The following is a 14420-nucleotide window of genomic DNA, read 5'->3' as shown; positions in this document are numbered from 1 at the left end:
ATGTGTGGCTCACAACTATCTGTAACTCCTGCTCCAGGGTACCTAACACTGTCTCCTAGAGTCTGCAGGTACCATACTCAACACCTGTGCATACCACACACAGACACACATTCACATGGTGAAAAATAAATATTAAGCAGAATGTTTTTTGTTGAAGTGTTTGTGTAATTTTTAGTAAAACACTGTAGTAAGTTAAGAAGTCCATCAAGAAATGTGGTTAGTCATTCTTTACGTGTAGGAAAGGAATAAAGGCTTTAGAGGCATCTGCTCCGTTCACTGGTTAGAGCACAACAGGACAAATGCCCAGTGAGAGAACTGTTGGCAGAATTCCTTACCCAGTGCACTGATGAAGAGCATATGTTGCTGAGGGCACAGTAGCTTATATTGTAATGGAACAGTTTGTGTACCTGCACCAGACACTATGTGTTGTGTGTGTGTGCCTGCAGCAGACACTGTGCATTGTTTGTGTGTTCCTGCACAGATACTGTGTTGTGTGCATTTGTGTTCCTACACCAGGTGCTGTATGTTGTGTGTGTCTTCCTGCACCAGGCACTGTGTATTGTGTGTGTGTCTTCCTTCACCAGGCACTGTGTGTTGTGTGTGTGTGTCTTCCTGCACCAGGCACTGTGCTTTATATGTGTATGTTCCTTACCAGACACTGTGCTCTGTATGTGTAACAGTGAAAATACTTAAAAAGGAAAAGGATTTTTTTTAAAACTTTATTTAACTTTATTTCATGCGCATTGGTATAATGATGTCAGATTCTCTGGAACTGGAGCTACAGACAGCTCCGAGCTGCCATGTGGTGCTGGGAACTGAACCCGGGTCCTCTCGAGGAGCAGTCAGTGCTCCTAACCACTGAGCCGTCTCACCAGCCCAGGAAAAGGATTTTTTTTTTTAAAGTATGCTAGAGCAGATGCTTAAACTACAGGAAAATAAAATTCTTGATGGTGTATTGCTATAATAGTTTGTCAGCGGTGATGTGGTTTTGAAAGGTACATTGTAAACAGCATTGCCAGGACCTCTTGGCTAGATGTGTGCTGTTCTACTGAATAGAAAAGCCTTGTGCCTGAATGCTAATTTGTGTTGTTCTCCATTGACTACGTGTGTGGCCTTTGTTGGCCAATGTGTTGAAGACATACTAAAAATTTGACTTGTCAGTCACTGTTGCTTCAAGTCACTATGGCTGCCTGCATCTTTCCATGAAAAAGCAATGTCAGATGCTCTGAATGGTCTGAGGTTGAGCAAGAGAATGTTTCTTTGTTTATACACAGCATCTTAAGTCTTTTGAGACAAGGTTTCCTATTTAGTCCTTGTTGGTCTCAGACTAATTCATGCACCTACACCCCCACAAGTTCCCAGATTTAAGATGTTTGCTTTGGCATATATTTTCAAATTTTTGAAGAATACTTTCGACTCTATTAACCAAAATTGGTAAGAAATCCACATACCTTTTGAAAAAGTTGATATGGAGAAGTTTTTCAGTGCAGTATGTGATGGAAATATTTTTGATAAGAGAAAATGAAACCTTGAAAATCAGCTTGTTCAGTTCCATCTAATTATTGACTATGTGTAATAATTATGACCAGGTAACCTACTGCCCTGTTGTTCAATTTGTGACTAGACTTAATAGGATTGGAGTATGGAAAGAACTCAAGATAGTCTTTGGTCTTCTGTCTGCTGTGGACCATCTGTATGGACTGGGGTCACTGTTGAAGCATTGTTCATCACCCTCTAGCCTCTACATCCATAGCACCCCCCTCCAACATGCACACACAAGAAGTAGATGGAATTTCAGTAGGTTTTCTGCACTCCTGGTTTGAAAAATTTGTGCCTAGATTTGGGTTGCTGATAGCACTGTCAGGGGGTGTACACTAACTCTGAAATCTCCATTGACTAAGTTACAACTTTAAAAACAGAACTGCAGACCAAATGTGTTGGATTTGAGTTGCTATGTCATATATATTTTTTAAATGTTGTTTTGCCATTCTCTGACAGACCCCTTATCCCTCTGGACAGAATGCAGGTCCAACCACACTGGTCTACCCTCAAGCCCCTCAGACAATGAATTCACAGCCTCAGACCCGGTCTCCGGTAAGTGTGCAGCTTTCACCTCTGTGTAGCTGCTGGGATCTTCTTGTGAATCCTAACTGTGCTCTGGGAAGACTTTTCACTGTCATCATCACCACTGTCAGTGCTGGGGCCGGCAGCGGTTGCACTTGCACCAGCTTAGATGCAGTGGTAGTTGACATCTCCTAGGGAGGAGAGGGTGGAGCTGTGTGTGCTGTGAGCTTCCTTCTGCACAATCCAGTACACTCAGGGTTTTCTCCTTCACGTGCTTCATGCTTATTTGTATTGTTCAAAATTTTGAAAAGTGAAACATAATGATGTTAGAAGCGGATTGGATTTTACTGGTTCGTCTCAGACTTGAGTGCTGTGGGAAGTAGGGTTTCTGAACACGTGCCACCAGATCGTTCTAACCACTCAACAGTATGATCACATGCATGACATTCACCCAGGTGTATTCATTTCTTCAGTAGTAGATTTATTGTCATACAGATGTAAATGCAGTCATCCTCCTTGTTCACCCCTCATGTGGATTGCAGCACTTACTAAGATGGACTCCAGGTCATCCTCCTGTTTCACAGTGCACAGTGGCTTCAGCTGTCCAACTGTTAGCGTCGTTTCCTACCCTGCATGAGTAGCTTTGGGCAGAAGGTGTCTGTAACATCTCATTGTACCCCACATCCCTCTTTGTACTTGAGCTCTGTGTATTCTTGGAATACAGGGATCTTCTTTTTGTACCCCAACCCTGCTTTTTTGCTTATAGCATAGGAAGGTCATTACATTAGCTCCTGCTCATTTGATTTTATGCATGAAGTTTGAATTGTTGAAATGTTCCGGAGCCCTGCTTGAAGAACTAGGAGAGTCTAGACTGCACACAGTGGCCTGTCTTTCTCACCTCTTCCTGCCTTCCTCTCCCTTGGTGCCTTTTCCAATACCTGTTCTTAGATCCTGGTCCTCCCCAGAGGTCAGAGGAATCGTTTCTAGAGTTGTAGGACTTCAGTCCTTGTTGCCTGCTTGCTTGTCTCCTTTTTCACTGAAATAGTGAACCTAATGTCTGGTGCAAGTTTTGTTCTGAGAGTGGTTTGGGGATGTGGATATTGTCTTTTGGATGGGCCTGAGATCTCAACAGATCCTTTTCCATAGGCCCCAGGTCTGATTGTTAAGCATGGAATGTTATGGTAAGCTCTTACTTCAGAGAACTCTCTGGCCCTCTCCCCTCTCCCATTTTAATAATCGGGGAAGGCAATCAGAGTGAAATTACATGGTTAGAACTTGGCGCAAAACCCGACTGAAGAGCTGCATCTCTAAACCAGTTTTCTTGACAGCCCAGCAGAACAGTGCCAATACATTGCACAGACAACTGGAAGAGGAGGAAGGTTTTGGAACAGACTCCCGTTTACAGGTCCTTGGCTGGAAGAGGCTGGATAAAATACTGCATTGTAAGCAATATAACAAACTGTACTTTTTGCAGGCAGCAGTGCCTCTGGCACACATTATTTCTGACCACATCCACATATTGGCTGATGAACAGAAATGTATTAATCACTTCTTCTTTGGAAGTTCAGCCTGGCATGCAAGTTTCTGCCAGGCACAGTGGGAAAACCGTAACAAATTGGGTGGGTCTTCTATTGGGAATCAGACAGGAATAATTTGTGTTTTACATTTTTTTCCACTTACTTTAAATGTGAAGTGGAATATCCCTTTCTGATTTAAATCTAAAAGATAATTTGAATTTGAAAGATAAATTTCAAGGCTTCTTGTCTACCCTTTCTACTTTATAATTGATTATCAAGGGGGCAATAGTCTGCAGTTATCAGCCATTTTTTCCCTGTGGTCATACTCTCTTCAGATGCCATCCTTTAAGCAATTTTTTTTTTTTTTTTTTGCCATTTCCTCTGGTAGTGACTGTTACCACCCACATTACCAAAACCCACAGGTAACACATTCCATTACATGCCCCAAAGCAAGTGCAAGATTAGCAGCACACAGACTATTCTTGCTTATTGTTTTGGGTCTAATATCTTTTCTATTTCATTTGTCTTCGTGCTGGGAGGGTAGAGTTGCAGTTAAACTTGGCAGGATTGTATTTTCTGTTTTCATCCCAAGTTGCCATGGTCTAGTCTCATTCTCCAGCTGCTTGGACTGGAAAGGAGAGGCGTGGGGCTGTGTGTAGGGGACCCGCAGCTTGTTTAGCAATGAGAGTGTCTTTCATTCTATCTCTGCTTTAATAGGCCATTGGCAATGCATAGTCAGCCTTTTCATTCTTCCCTGATCATCTGCTTTTTCAATCCTGCTGGCTCCAAATGCCCCCTCCCTCCCTCAGGATCTCTTCTGTCTATATTTCTAGTTGATACATAGTCTCCTTAGTTAAGTTCATAATATGGAGAATCTTGTTCCACATTTAAAAATGTTGCCTGTCTGCCCCACTTTCTTGATGGAGCTCTTCAAACTGCAGTCTATTTTTAAATGGTCTAAGAAAAATTAGTGAAGTTATTAGAAGTCTATTTGGAGTGGGGACAATTTGGCTTTTGTAGTAATCTGTTTTTGTTCATTGGCCATACTCAGTTACCAACTGTGCACAGCAGGGTGAGGGCATGGGTAAGTGGCACTAGTACTGGATTTCAGTTCACATAAGGCTGTTTTCTTTTATATCTATAATCCTCACTATCTCAAAGTTCTACCTTTTAAGAGGAAAGTTTCTATTTTTAATATGGGCCAGCAGCGACTACAGTTTGTTCTGTTGCTTACAGCCATCCATAGGATCAGACTGGTAGCACTCTGCAGGGAGATCCCCTCCACCAGCAGGGACCAGGCCAAAGTAGTCCAGGGGATAGCCAGGACTTCAGACTGACTTGAGTTAGGGTTTTCTTACACACACACACACACACACACACACACACACACACACACACACACTTTTGTTCTCTCTTGAATGGAACTTTGCACCTATCTAAAGTTGGGTTTTCTTATTAGAATCTTGGAATTTGGGCCTTTCTGCAGAACAGTGAGAAGATGGCCCCTCACTCAGCTTGGTGTCTGAAGTGGCTCTTCTCTCTCTCCTGTTTTCTTCAAATGTGTCATGCAGAGATCTCTCCTCCCCTCTACTTTTTAGCTTATGAATGGTATTACCTAATCTCAAAACTTGATGACCATAGTGGAGAAACGATCTATTCTGTTCTCATAAATGAAAATCTTAAAATTCAAAACCTCAATTTGGATAGGAGAAATTTCTAGAAGATTCTTAATTGCCACCATTCATCATTCTGGAAAAACGATATGCCAAAATTGGCAGCTTTTCTCACACCCTGAGCAAGCACAGACCATCAAGTCACTTTCTAAACATTTGGTGACATTATAGCTTCAGAGGCAGAAACGTGTTCAGAGGTTGTGTGTTCATGGCACTTGCGGACATTTTGAGTACAGGATAGCTCTGTTGGGAGAGTTACACAGTGGCATGTTCCTGTTGTAGATGAACTGCTAAGCAGAGAAGAGTGATCTCAGTCTGCAGCCTGGTTCCTCGGGGCTGTGAAGACGCAGATAGTTGGTCCATACATATTGTAAATAAAAGCCTGTGCGGTTTGTATTCAGATTGGCTTTTGTAGTGGTTTTCTCTTCACTGAAGAATAAAGTAGCCAGCATTAGAACTGGGGAGGTGTGAGCATCTAGGTGTGGCTTTGTATGATGTATTCACTTTGTTCTTTGTAGTTAAAATTATTATTAGGAACCAAATTTTGCTCTGAAAAAATGTTCAGTTCTAGAGGTTTGACTCTTTTTTTTTTTTTTCTTTAAATCATGACTGGGAAATTGTTCTGAGAGAGGCCAAATGGAAGTGCATGTCAACTGCTGGAAATCCCAGAGGACTTAAGTTCCCCTTCTCATGGCCAGTGTCTAGTATCTGGGCAAGCGGGCCCCACAGTGGGGCTTCCCGTATTTGCACATAGAGTTAATATCTTGTACTTTTTGCCCATATTCCTCCTGCTTATGATAATGCAATTTTGACTAATTATGTTAGAGACTGTTGTTCTTTACTGGCTGTTTGCTTTACTGGCTATTTAGCTTTACTAGTTAATTGCATTTCAGCACGTGTGTGCGCGCACACACACACGTCAAGCCTGTGTATCAGACACCCACTACATTTAAAGAAATTTTTAATCTAATCTTTGACATCCATTTAGTGTGCTTTTGCAATCTAGAAGCATTTCTGGTGTCCCAGCTGTATAGTTTCATGCCACATACTTGATTTCAATGTTTGTTTTAATACAACCATCTAGTGTTTCACACTTCCCTTTGTGTTTGGGGGGTTATTTATTCATGCTGTCCTATGAGTGAGCGCCCAGGTGCTAGTAGCTTAATAACTTTTTCCCCAGCTTCTGAATGAGAAGAGATCTGGGTGGCGGTGTTGACCTGTTGGATCTTGGTGCCTGTCTGTCACTGTCCTGCAGCAAAGCCTTTAATGTTTTGTGTTTTTATTTTTTTCTCTTGTGGGTTGTTAGCTTTTATTTTGCTGTATATTGTGTAACTTTGGTTTCTTTTGTGTTTCTGACTCTTTGTGCCTTTCCCTTTGTGTCTGTTCTCCCTTTTCCTCTCAGTTTGCAGCGGGGCCTCGACCTGCCCATCATCAGGTACTGTACCCTTGCCCCTCATGGTTACCCTGACTAATATGTGGGGCTTAGTAGCTGCTGGCCCTTAGAATGCTGCCACCCCATGTGCTATCCTAATGACTCCTCAAGAGCAGCCTCTGTCCAATCAGAGTCAGTTGGCCTTGTTTTTCATGAGTTTCATCATATTTTGTTTTTAACAAACCGCTTTGCCTATATTTATAGCAAGGTTAAAAACTTTCTTTTCTTGGGCTGGAGAGATGGCTCAGTGGTTAAGAGCATTGCCTGCTCTTCTAAAGGTCCTGAGTTCAGTTCCCAGCAACCACATGGTGGCTCACAACTATCTGTAATGGGGTCTGGTGCCCTCTTCTGGGCTGCAGACATACACACAGGCAGAATGTTGCGTACATAATAAATAAATAAATAAATAAATAAATAAATATTTTTTTTAAAAGCTTTCTTTTCTTTCTTTGAAAAGATTACTTTGAATTCAGATGACTGTGGAACACTAGGTATTTAAGTCCTCACAGGCCTTGCTAATAAATTTAACCTAATGGAGCGGGCACCATTCTAAGGGTTTTTGTTAACCTTTTACTATAACTGGTACTGATGTATAGAGCAGCATTAGGATCTCTAAAACTACCGTGAATTACTAACTTAGACCTCATAATAAACTAACGTAACAACACAGAACTCTTCCTATCCCATACTTAATCTGAATGAGTGATTTAAACTTAATTCTGAAAGATGAGAATTTAATAGGAATTAAAGTTTAAAAAAATAAGAAACCAGTCCTATGTAACTTCGTAGGTGTGTAGTAAAGGGGCCGTTCCTATTTAACTTCGTAGGTGTGTAGTAAAGGTGACCTTATGCGAGAAATACAGACTCCAGTTATCTCCTTGCTTCCACACCAACACTTCATGGAGTGTTCTGAGACATTTTCTCTTTGGTGAAGTAGGAAGAACCAAAGTTAGAGTTTATATTGGGGTTCATATTTGCCAGTGACCAGCTATACTAGGCAAGGCTTTTTCTAAGCCTCAGGCCCCTGCTGTGTGAAGCAGATGAAACAGGACCGGCACCCTTCGCAGGAGGTGTGGGGATGTGACAGCAGGTGACACAGCTTGCACAGTCAGTGGCAGCTGCTTTTAACAATGTTTTTAAGCAACATATTCTGTTGAGAAACATGAGGTGGACCCTTCCTATATTAACTCATTCCTATATTCAGAATTCTTATTGTTCACTAAAAGGTGTTGCCTCACTTCAAATCTTTCTATTGAGGGATTTAATACAAAGCTCCATTTCTTAAGTAGTTTTAACAATTTGGAGGAGACAGGGCCACTGGATACTGAGGTTTTCCAAGCATAGATATGGCATTGATGGTTATTCTTTGATTTTTCTGGGGAAAAAATGTAACTTGGATATTTTTTCACCTTGAAGATACACTACTACAGAGACTTGGGAACGTTGGCACTAAGACAGATGTAGGTTTCATCCCCCTTATTAATTGAGTGTTCTGGATAAGTTACTCACTGCCCTCAGCGTCAGTTTCCTCATCTCTAGGATGAGAATGATGCTAAAGAAGAAAGCATGTGAGGACCAGTAAGATAATACAGATGGCCAGCAGGATGCGGTGGGACGTGCGCTTGCTCCTGCTTAGAAAGAGTTCCCATAGCATTGATATCATTAATGTGATAGAATTGTCTGCAGATTTATTTTATTTAATATATACGGGTGTTTTGCCTGCATATATGGCTGCACCGTGTGTGTATTGTTGCTCTTGGAGGCCAGGTGAGCTGGAGTTAGAGATGGTTGTGAGCCATCGTGTAGGTGTTGGGAATCGAATCTGAATCCTCTGCAAGAGCAGCCGGTGCTCTAAGAACAGCAATCCCCCAAGATCCAGGATTACTATAATTTTTAAGAAATTATTCAGTTCTGCAGAGACAAAGTCTTTATTTTAATCAGGATGAAACCAAATGCTTCTAAGAGAATAATGGGACATCTGTACCCATGAAGCAGAGGGAAAAGAAGTGGGGTGTTTTGAGTTCACTAGAGAGAAGGACAATGCCTTTTGAGTTCCTTGGTGTAAGGGGCACTGTTGAGTTTCTTCACTCATATTTGTGTTTCTTAAACATTGGTTTTTCTCAGGGAAGACCGCCAGTAGCAGTAATTAGGATTGCCTTTGGCCGCTCTTCTCCTCTTCTTTTGGTAGGTGGTGCGAAGTACAGATTACTGATTTGAGGGTAATCCTGAAAACCAAAGCAGTGTTACTAGTATCAGCCCCACTTATTAGAGTGACAGTCTCTCAAGATGGTTAATCTGAAACCCTTTCTGTTCTTGAAGAGTGAAGCAGAAGCAGAAAGGCATGGGCTGCAGTGGCCCTGAAGGTGCTGCATTAAACACTCACCAGCAGCTGACTCTGAGCACTCATTTCCTATGTCTTTTCATAAGGTGTGTGATGGGCTTTCAGAGATTTTCAGGAGATAGGATGGCTTTAGTAGCCATGTCCCTTGTGCAGCACGTCTTAGGGAAGTGTTACTGGTGTTTGCCCTTGCTTCCTGGTATAATGCTTACTTAACAAGAATAGGCCTTTTTGATTGCTTTTTTTAAAAAAAGGATCAAATTCTCAAGAATAAATAAAACTATTTACGAGCTAAACAATCCATTAAAACATTCTGCTGCTAAATAGAGAAGTATACACGTATTTTATATTCGTTAGCAGGAAAGGTCATTGTTTGCTTTGGTGAGGCCGGGCTATCAGGTAGCGACTGCAAACTGGCATGGAGCCCTCTGTGTGACTGAGGATGACCTTTTTTGCTTGTCATTTAAGTTACTATTGTTTGTGTACGTGTGGTCATGTGTGCTGTAGTGCATGTCTGAGTCCAGAGGACACTTAGGCAGTGTTCTCATTCCATCCCACATGGTTAGAGGGTTCCAGTGTATGTTTCTAGGCTCACACTCACTGCAAGCACCTTACCTGCTGCGCCAACTTAACAGCCCAAGGTTTGAACTTGGGATCCTCCTGCCTGTACCTTCCAAGTGCTGGGATTGTAAGCAGGTGCCCCACACATGGTCTGTATGGTGGTGCTTGAGCTTGAACTCATGCTAGGAAAGCATGGTACCAACCAAATTATCTTTAGCTACAAAGAAATAGTTTCTCATGCTCATTTTTGGAGACTAGTTGCTGGGATGAAGTGCAGAAACCTAGAACATTACTTTTGAATACAGAAAATTCAGGCTGCCTCTGTTTCTAGCTCAAACTCATTTAGAGTCTCCTCATTGCACCTCATAGAATTCAGTGAATAAGGAACTTTAAGCCGGGCATAGTGGTGGAGACTGAGGCAGAATTATAGAGTCGAGGCCTGCCTTGACTGTGAGCAGAAAGTAGGACAGTCCACCTGGCTCCAGCGCAGTGCTTGTCACTGTGGAGAGATGAGGGACTGAAGCAGCACTTCCCAGCAGGAGGTGTCTGTCCCAGTGTTGGCATGCTGTATGTCAGTTTAAAGGAACAGTGTGCTCCCTTGCCTCCACAGGAAAGAGTCTGTTTACCGTAGAGAATATGTGTGGCATGAGCATCTGCGGACAACCATCATGTAGATTGCAGTGTTCATATGCAGTGTTTAACAGTCTTTGGCCCCCAACTGCAACCAGTTTCAAAGCGACAGAAAATACACATCCTGCCCTACTTGTTCCGTCCACTCCCATGGAGATGGTGGCACAATTCCTTTGGGGCTTGATGAATCTGTATGTGCCATCTCCTTATGGAGAGAGGAAGGTAGGGGCATAGTATTGCAGAGCTCCACAAAACAGAACATAGACAGCCGCACAGTGAAAGCTATTCATAGACAAAGTCCATAAACACACATTTAAAAGAAAAGCGTGTGTCCATCTTGGTCCTAGGATCTAGTAGGCTTGTTGTGACCCAGGCAGAAGTTCAAGCTACAAATGACTTTTTACCTGTGGTCGTTTGTTTTGTCTGGATATGATTGAAGTAGGAATTAAAATTAGCTTCAGAACTGAGCGTAGTAATACTCTTCTGTGATCCAACGCTTGCGAGGCAGGTGCAGATCTCTGTGAGTTTGAGGCCAACCTTGTCTACATATTTTGGGATAGCCAGAGCTACAATGTGCTAGCTACAACCAGTGCTACCCTCCTCCCCCAATAAAGAATTAGCTTTGGATTTGGCCAGGTGTTATATGTAGTCCTACTGCTTAGGAGCCTGAAGCAAGTGCACCCTAATTTGTAAGCCAACCTGAGTACTCAGTGAGATTTTTAACCCAAAAATCTTCACGTTGCCTACCCCAGGATTTTGAGACTGGCAGTTAGATTTGTCTGTCTTTCATCAGCAGTCACTTCCTTGTCTTCTCTATCCTTCCATGTTTTGTAAAGCAACCCACATTAATGGATGATTGTTATTGTACAGCAAATGTGTGCCTTGTTGTGGATTGGTACCTGTCTCAGTTGGCATGGACAGGAGTTAGCATTTGAAGATTATTTGGAGAGGTCCTTGTGAAAAGAAAACATTGTCTCGTGTAGTTAAAAACTACACTTTTTTTCTCCTGTGTAAAATGTGGGGTTATGTGAATTACGGAAAATCCCACGATTTAAAATATTGAACATTTTGTTTGTTCTTAATAGAGTCAAGAAACTGCTGTGGAATCTGCTTCTTGGATTTGCTTTTGTTTACAATGTCCTTAACTGTACTTGGTAAGCTAGAGTCAGCTTTGCAGCCCTGTCAGGAGGACCGTGCTCCAATGAGGTCTGAACCAGGTTCCATGCTGTTGGATCTTGGTGTGGGCAGGGCTTCTTTTGGCGTTTTTTCTATTCTTTCATTTTGTGACCGCAGAACTTTTAGCATTATACTTTCTTTCCTCGAAAGAGACAGATGTCTGCCGAGCCATTTTAGAAAGATGCTAGCCATACTTTCCTTCTTGCTTGAAAATCTCAACCTGATTAGAACCTGAGACAGCAGATGTGCACAACCCACTCGGTGTGAGTTAAACTATTGGCCTGGTAGTAGTTGTTTGATGTATTTGATTATTGAACTTTGTGTAGTTTGGACTTCCCTGTAGTCCTACCCTCATCCTGCTTTTGGCTTTCACAGTGAGTGTTTGGTTTTTGTAGTTTGTGGATTATTATTATTATTATTATTATTATTATTTTCCCCTATTTTATAGAGACTGGGTCTCATTGTATGGCCCTCTCTGGTCCACAACCCACTGTGTATTCAAGGTGGCCTCAAGTTCACAAATATCCATCTATTTGTGCCTTCTGAGTACTAGAAGTAAAGGCATACACCGTCATGCCCGGCCCATCTGTCTTTTAAGAGAAAACTAGGAAGTTGGTATCTTAAAGTATTTCCAGCACAAAGTCAATTTTTGCAATTGGTTCCGTGCTCTTTGTTTGTGTGGATTGACAGATGCTGACTAATATGTCGTGTTCGCAGTGCTTGGCTGTTAGCATAAGCAGGGATGAGCCGAGTGTGGTGGAACAGTCTGCACTGTGGAGGAACACCAAAATGCATGGATTCCTGTTGTAGCATGCTTTGTTTTGCTAAAACATTAAAGCCGGTTTGGCTTGTGATTTATTTATTTTTTCCCATCACAGACTTTGTTTCTCACAGAGAGGTGCACTGCTGAGATAGGTCTGTATTATTGTACACAGTTTTTACTTGTGGAAAGAAAAGTAAGTAAAGGCTTCAGGTCTTCCTCTGCGGCCACACTGGGCACAGCAGGATATGGTAGAAGTGAATAGGGCACCAGACCAGGCATGGGAGCTGTGCTAACCAGTGGTCCCGAGTGTGGAGAATGACCACGATGGGCACTCTAATCTGGTGTCTTGGTGACAGTGTGGTAGGATGTTGTAGAAACAAGTACTTGGTGGGCGTTAGCAAAGCTGGCTTTCGTTGATTAGCCTCACCACAGAGTATCCTGGGCTTTAGCATTCTTATCTACAAAATGGGTTTGATAGTATCTTCCTTGATTTGCTGTGTGGGCGTTCAAGGGTTAAAATATTTGGCATATAATAAAAGGTCTCTGGAGCTCCCCTTCCCCCATGTGTGCATATTCATGTGCTTAAGCCACATGGGCCAGAATTCTTCCTGAAACTGGAGTTATAGGCAACTGGGAGCCACTTAACATGGGTGGGAATCGAGCTAGGATTCTCAGGAAGAGCAGCAAGTGCTCTTACCCACTGATTAACCTTTCCAGTTCCGTCCCAATTATTTTACAACTAGGAATGAAGTGTTGTGAAAGGATGTTCATTTCTAGTCTCCCCACTTGACAGAGCAGATCTTGACAGAACCCTTGGGGCCCATTCTCTTCTACCTGATGTAGCCGTCTATGGCAGCACAGATAGGACTCTGTGTGGGCATTTAGCTCTGCACTCCCCTCGCTACTGTAGCACTGGCTGTGTATGGCACCAATCACTTGAAATGTGATGGTGGTTTTCAGATACTTCTACAGAAGGGTTAGGCGTAATTGTAGTTTTCAGAGACAGTGAATGAGTGGATAGGTGATGTAGATTGAATATTTTGGAGCCAGTAAAAAGAAAGACATACAGTGTCTGACACTCATTTTGGTATAAAACAGTTTTGTATTTCATTGCCCAAGTTTCTAATATTTCTTTTAGTAACTGGCAGTTTACTGCCATGCACACCCACCTGAAAAATAACCTACATTTCTTGCTCCACTATTGAATAGACTTCATATACCAGTGAATGGTTAGGAAGGGGTGTAGAAAAGAAACTCAGCCCCTACTTTGTGTTTCCAGGCATCATGACTTTTGCAGTCGTGTGTGTGTGTGTGTGTGTAAGAGGAATAGATCAACTCTAGGTAGCTTGTTTTTCTCAAGTGTTATGCAGTGAAGTTTGAATAGGTCTTTCAGATGATGTGGGAAGCAGGCACATGGACATAAACAAGTGCCTGTTTCTTTAAAGGACATAATAAGTCTTGAGGATAGGAGAAAGGTATTGCCTTGAATAGGAGAGAGTAATTTCGTAAAGTAATCGATGCATTTTTTTTTTCTTGTTGACTAGTTATGATTAGGGATGTGTTGTACTTTAGTGTACTGGATCAAGGTCCCATCAAGTCCCCTTTGACTTTGAAATGAATACATTTCTTGCTGTTGGTCACTTTCTATCTCATGAGAAGTACTGGATAGCCACCAGTCCAGACCCCACGTGTTTAAACTGCAGGTGAGGATGCTCAGCCCCCTAGTGAAACTCTGCTTCTCTGTTTACATCTGTGGCGTCCACAGTAACACATGCCTTAGAGACAACAACAAGGGTGAGTTAGTGTTATATGAAAGCTTTGGGCTGAGTTTAGTAGCTCCTTAATGCTAGAGAGGGCTCATTTGTTGTCACTTAATGTGTTTGTCTTAATAGGTTTTACCCAATTTCAAAGTTGAAATAATAAAAATGTCTTATTTTGTGTTGTGTTGGCTTGGCTATGTTTACATCAGTTTTGTCAGAAACATTCAGATTCAACATGACTGAAGAAAATGTGCTGTTCAGAAACTCTGTTGATAAGGTAATCTCAGTTACTTTTTTAGATAAACTGGTAAAAATCCCATTAGAATGGTGAGAGAAATACTCATCCATAGGATGTAGGAGAATTTGCCCTGTCGACCTTCCACATACTTGTGTGAGCCAAGTACTTTCTTGTCTTCTCTTCTTGCCAATCCATAATAGGACTGACTCTTTAGGGGAGGTGTGAGTGTGTAATGTCATTTGATGAGCTGGCAAAAGAGATAGTGCCT

The 14420-nt window shown here is 42.1% G+C and overlaps 1 protein-coding gene across 3 annotated transcripts in view; it reads left to right on the top strand.

The window, feature by feature from the left end:
- Eif4g3 (eukaryotic translation initiation factor 4 gamma 3) overlaps positions 1-14420 on the top strand; it is a 230731-nt gene that overhangs the window by 90383 nt on the left and 125928 nt on the right. For 2 of the 3 annotated variants that reach the window (XM_087906999.1, XM_087906997.1), the window contains exons 4-6: positions 1999-2094; positions 3393-3506; positions 6657-6689. In XM_087906999.1, the coding sequence (XP_087763125.1) occupies positions 1999-2094; positions 3393-3506; positions 6657-6689 (243 nt within the window). The remainder of the gene's footprint in view (positions 1-1998; positions 2095-3392; positions 3507-6656; positions 6690-14420) is intronic. The other variant, XM_087906998.1, reaches the window with a different exon arrangement.

This window comes from Myodes glareolus, chromosome 6 (assembly GCF_982192425.1).
Source record: "Myodes glareolus chromosome 6, mMyoGla1.1, whole genome shotgun sequence".
In the NCBI taxonomy this organism is placed as follows: Eukaryota; Metazoa; Chordata; class Mammalia; order Rodentia; family Cricetidae; genus Myodes; species Myodes glareolus.
Note: the sequence above shows the minus strand (reverse complement) of the source record. Positions and strands in the feature narration are given on the sequence as shown.